The 5,947-nt window shown below is 28.9% G+C and overlaps 1 protein-coding gene across 1 annotated transcript; it reads right to left on the bottom strand.

Moving 5' to 3' along the window:
- Positions 1–564: 564 nt before the first annotated feature.
- On the bottom strand, positions 565–5,584 carry LOC107451741 (uncharacterized). Its single transcript, XM_016067937.4, has one exon. The coding sequence runs from the start codon at positions 5,190–5,192 to the stop codon at positions 3,474–3,476; it is 1,719 nt and encodes a 572-aa protein (XP_015923423.3). The 5' UTR covers positions 5,193–5,584; the 3' UTR covers positions 565–3,473.
- Positions 5,585–5,947: the final 363 nt, after the last annotated feature.

Below are 5,947 nucleotides of genomic sequence, written 5' to 3'. Positions count from 1 at the left end.
GCATTTTGGTTACTTAATATTGAAGCATATTATTGAATATTGAAATATTTTCTCGTATATAGGTTATTTATTTATTTGTTTTTGATAAATAAGTCACATATTTAATTCAAAATCATTTATCTTATATATAAGTTTATATTACACACTTCAATATCAAGTAATTTTCATAACTTGCTTACAAATATTAATAAAACACTTTTTAATCTAATTTAATAAATGCTATAAAATAATTCGCATTACAAAGCTTTCATTTACAAAGCGGTTGTCAAATATTTTATTGAGAAGTTATTCATCTTCAACTTTAAATATGGATGGAAATTTAAAAATTTTCGGTAAAACGTTTTAAACATGAATGGAAATTAGAAAAATTTAATCAAGTTTTTATTTATAAATATAAGAAGGATATAGCAATACTTTTTTCTTCTTTTAGGGGAAGGAATCAAAACTGAAATGTCTCTAAATAATCCGAAATGAAGAAATTCTGTAACTCAAAATATATTAAATGCTTTGTACTCGTATTTATAACTAAATAAATGCAAATAACACAAAAAAAACTCCACTCAGTTAGTTTGAGTATAGTTTAATATATGGTTTTATGTTGTAAGAAATTCTTAAAAGAAAATAAGTTTAATTGTTTGAAATTTAAAATAGCATTAGAACAGAACATAAAATCAAAAGCATTAAAACAATAATAACATAAATTCAGAAGCATAAATAAATGTTTATAGCATGTATATTTTGTAATGTATTAATTCTTTACTTCATATTAAATAATAAGTAATTCGTTATTATTGATAAATTACTAAGCTTTAAAAATTAAATATTTAAATTAGTTTTTAAGTTCACAGAATGAATTTTATGATATGTTTTTATAGTTTGTGCAAAAACACCATATCAGGATATATTTAAAAATGTTATAAAACAATTTTAAAATGGTAGTATTAAATTTCCTGGTTTATACATATAATAATGATATGAGGATAAGTGCAAGTTGATAAATTACTGTAGGAGTTTGATGTCTTTTTTGGTAAATCAATATATCTCGAAAAGTAAAATGTTGTTATTATAGCAGATATTACAATTTCCAAATTTATTTGAGATTTTTAATTAAATGAACAACACAATATAATATCCACTTAGACTTTGTTTTTGGAAAAAATTATTTAAAATGTTAAGATTTTTTTTCTAATTCAGTTCACATTCAAGGAAGAGAAAATGGAGAAATAGTTAAATATTCCTGTTGTAATGTTCTTGAGAAAGTATCATTTGAAAGGAATATGTAAGTTTAAATTCAAATTGAATATACACATATTTCTCAAAACAAGCTATCTGTTTCTTAACACAACAAAATTCATTTTTTCTAAAAATAACTTCCAACATCCAACTAAAACTAAAAATATAACTTTCAACTCTAAAATATGGCACTTACATGGACTATTTACTAAAAACTATCTCTTAAAAATAGTTTAGTGTTAGTTTTACGTAGTTACTTTGTTTGTAGTAAATACTTTTAGAAAAATTTGTATCACTTACAAAAATATTGATAAAAATTTTGAATTTCATTTCATGCCACCATACAATTATCAAACAAGTACATTCTACATCAAGCTCTTAAATTAGCTAACAAATTAAATTTCCAATCTTTTGATTTGTACTTCAAAATAATACTTCATTTTATAATTAAACCACTACTTTCAAGTAAATTTTTTAAGATTTACTACAATATTTTTTAAGATTTACTACAATATTTTTTAAGCTTTACAACTGAAAAATTTAAAATTAAATTTAATAACTAATAAGAATTTATTTTTGACTCTTCAATTTACACTTTAAAATATTATGAAATAATATTCCATGCTAAAATACTTATTTCATTTTTAAAACATTTATTCTCAACAATTACAAAAAAACGAATTACTTTGTACTTATCAATTTATAGTTTTTTATACTTAATAATTGATTAAAAATTGATTTCTAAAATATTGATTGATTGGAATTTAAAAAAAATTAAACATTTATGAAAAACTAAACAATTATATTTTAAAATTTGAAGCATATTTTTTCAATATTATTCCTTAATATAAAAAATTACTTTCTAATTTAAACTTTAGAAAAAATTGATTATTCTGATGTTTTAAACAGTTTGGAATTTTAGGAAACTTAAATTTAACTAAAAAATATTTTCAATATTACAGTTTATTCATAAAGAAATGATGCTATAAATATATTTTATTATTAAAACAATTGTTTTTATTTTCTTCGTTAAAGTTATAAAATTAGTTCATATTTATGAATAATCATGATGTTCATTTAAATATAAGTTATCAATTTATTGACGTTAATAGCACTTCAAAGTTTAGTTGAACGTTTCAAAATTGAATAATTTTTCTAAATATAGTTATAAATATTATAATTCTGTTATCATAATGATATTTTTACTATGTTAATATAAGAAACATAATTATTATAAATATTTTCTATTTACATAATAATGACATCTCACTAGTCTAAAACAAACTACCACGTGAAATAACTTTAAAAACAATAATACTGCTAAAAATAATCACAAACTTTTTAACATCATACATGCGTAAATACTGTTAAACAATATACTGCATTGGTGGAAACAAAATTGTTGTGTACGTACTAATGTACGTCTAAAACGTACGTACATATATCGCATTTCGTGCCATTTAATTCGTTCTCAAAATTATGATCAGAAATCAAAAAAGGAATTTAATAAATATATAAGAGCAAATATACACAACAATGATAAAATTCTTCCCATTGACAAAATTAGTTTAGATTTAAAAAGAAAATTATATTGAGTTTTAGTGATTTGTTTATCGCCTTGGGAAGACTATACATATTCATAGTTCAACATAGTTAATAAATAACACTAATTCATTCGTCTATTAACGACGATACACATTTTTCTAGCACACATTATATGGAGCTTTGGATATAAAACCCTGCTTAGATCATCCTATGACAATAAAATAGAAAGATAATCTAATCTAAAATGATGAAATAGAAAAAAAAGTTTCCTTACTTTAACTCATGGAAATTAAACTTCACGGATTATTCTGTTTTAGGATTTCGTCAATTAATTAAAAAAATAATAATAAATCAAAAATTTAAAAAAAAAAAACCTTTGTCTTTCAACCTCTTTTATGAACTTGATTTGTTTTTATATCCAATGCTTTCTGAATTGCTTGAAAAATAAAATATACCTACATCAACATCTATGTCTACAATAAAGGCCATTCCGTTAAATAATGCTCAAGTTCAAGACACGAAATAGTATGAAGGTATACTTACATCTTCAGTCAGTTTAAAAAGTGACTTCATTTTGCTTTTGTATCCAAATTCACTTTTTAAGTGGTTAAAAAGCATCTTTAAAATTACAACTTAAGTAAAAAAAAAGTTTTTTCGAATTATTATTCAGAAAAAAAAAATGATTTTTACGAAGTTTACCAAAACTGGTGCACCCATGTTGGACTACTAGGTGTGGAAGCTTGGATGGTGTTAGAATTCCCATGGCAACTAAGATTATAATTTGTTCCTCTATTATTATCCCAATATTCTTTACCATTCACTGTATAGCATAACGCAAATTCTACACTGTTGTACATTGGTGGCAAAAATATACTAAAAGTGAAGCTGTCAGTGTTATGTTGCATGGAGCCTGGGACGTATGAAGCTTCAATATCGTTTGAAGTCATCCACTTGTTGACGGTGTACCTGGCTCGAACTTTTTTGCTAAATCCCCAATTCATCACTCTGCACGTACACTGGACACTGAAGTCTGATATGACCACAGATTCCAGGCATATACCCTGAGTTTGCAGTCTGTCATGGAAGTCCGGTTGTTGTCCGGGAATGGGAAATGTAGGAAAAAGGACATTCGGGCCTGTTGCGGATTGAATAGTTTCCCAAACTCCCTGCTGTCTGTTTTTCAGTTCTATGGTCGAAGGTGGTCGATCAGGTTTTTCCTCTTCAGCTAGCACCAAATCATTATAGGCAGATGGCGGGACATTAGGCAAATCTCCGCTAATTATGTGGCGGACATCCTCCAAGTCCAGACCAAGTACGTCAGCAAAACGGACAATTTTCTTACGTCCTGGTGTGCCAGGAGGAGTTTTACCAGTTTTTAGAGAAGTACTTCGGGAGATGATAGGACGAAATTCACCGAAAACTTCGAGTCTGAGTGGATCGGTGGGTTTTGGAATCGTGAGTTCATCTTGTACAGGAGAAAGTACAGGTGAGCTGCTTTCTTCAAGAATTTGAATGGGCGATGAATGCGGTGCTTTAGGGGATTGTGTGCTCACTAAATCATGAGCTTCGCTTGAGTCAAAATCATTTTGGTCAGCACCATTGGACTCGCAAACTTTATTTACATCATCATCATCGTGTCCATTTGTCAAAGATAATTGTTTTTCTTGAGAGAATAAATTATCATCTGAAGTATTTTCCCTGGCGCATGAATCCAAGAGAATATTATCCGAACAATTATAATCAAAAGAGGAATTATTTAAATTATGTAATATATGATTTTCGCTGTTTATACTGCCACTAAAAATAGCAGGTTCAGGTATACTATTTACTGAAATGTTGTCTGAAATATCACATACATTTTCACTAATGTCGGTACTTTGTAAATCCTTCATTGTGAGTTTATCTAAACTTTTAGATAGAATATTTTCATATTGGTTTTCAAAAACAATATCGCCCTTGTCTGTAAACTGCTCGTGTGTTTTATAGTCACATGCTTCATCGAAAGCATCTTTTTCATTCGATTGATGATTTACATTCGAAACTGCCTCTCGATTTTCACCAATGGAATCAGTCACTTCAACATTCTCGCTGACGTCATAAAAAACATCGGTTACGTCATCCACCGCGTGCTGTTGAAGTAATTCGAACAATTTCGCCCTACCTGCCACGGTAGCTGCCGAACTGTCATCCCGACGATCGCATCTATCCTCTTCCACGGGGGATGGAGAAGCATCGAAAAATTCTTCATCCTCCTGCTCTCGTAATCCATTTGAAACGGCTTCACCATCGACGACCATTCCCCACGTGTTAGGCCATATCCGGCTATTTGCTGACCGAGCCAGAGTTTCCGCTTTTGTTCGGCAGCTGCTTAAACTACAGGCAGCCTCGTCAGTGAAGTTTTTGCCCTTCAACATCGAGGAATCACCAGCATTTCACGTAGAGCATTTCACAAAGGTGCAGAGCGAATGTATGATCCGACCTTCAGCGTCCTTCACTGCAATGGTTTGATCTTGAAAAATAGGTTTGCGAGACAACACCACGGGCCGATAGAGGGCGCAGAAGTAGTCAGGGGAAAAGGAGAGATTCTATATTTAACTTCCTTCTCTCTTCAATATGAGAGAATAATTCTTGAGAGAGTCGGGAGAGTATTTAGATGATAAAAATCTAAATAAAGGAGAAGCAGTGACGTTAAAGTGTAGGCGACTTTGGTTTAGGATGCAATAAAGTAGACTTAATTGCACCTTTCAGAGAGATTAAATCAAATTCCTTCTATCCAGACTTCCACCAGACTTAACAAAAGCGATACAGACTTGCTTTATGAGGGATAAATAAATGACGTTATGGAGAAGTAAAATAGTTTGCACTTTAGATGAGAAGATTCATAAAAAGAATAGGATTTTGGATAAGTGTCAAAACTTATTAAGAAAGTTGATTGGGTGAAAACAAAATTGCATTACGTGAACACGTGACTGGCAGGTAACGAAAAATATCACTTGCTGATTTTAAATCAACGATCCATTTGCTCATTTTTAAAAAAGCAACTAGAATTCAAATATAGTAAACAATAAAACTTTTTGCTCAAGTTAAAACATTGTAAAACTCATAAACATTATAAATTAATTTTTATTTATTCCTATTTTAATTGATTATACATTTTCTCGAAAAAGTA

Source organism: Parasteatoda tepidariorum, chromosome 6 (genome assembly GCF_982258835.1).
Source record: "Parasteatoda tepidariorum strain Cologne lab strain chromosome 6, Ptep-v5.0, whole genome shotgun sequence".
NCBI lineage: Eukaryota > Metazoa > Arthropoda > Arachnida > Araneae > Theridiidae > Parasteatoda > Parasteatoda tepidariorum.
The sequence above is the reverse complement of the archived record's forward strand: the minus strand, read 5'-3'. Positions and strand labels throughout refer to the sequence as shown.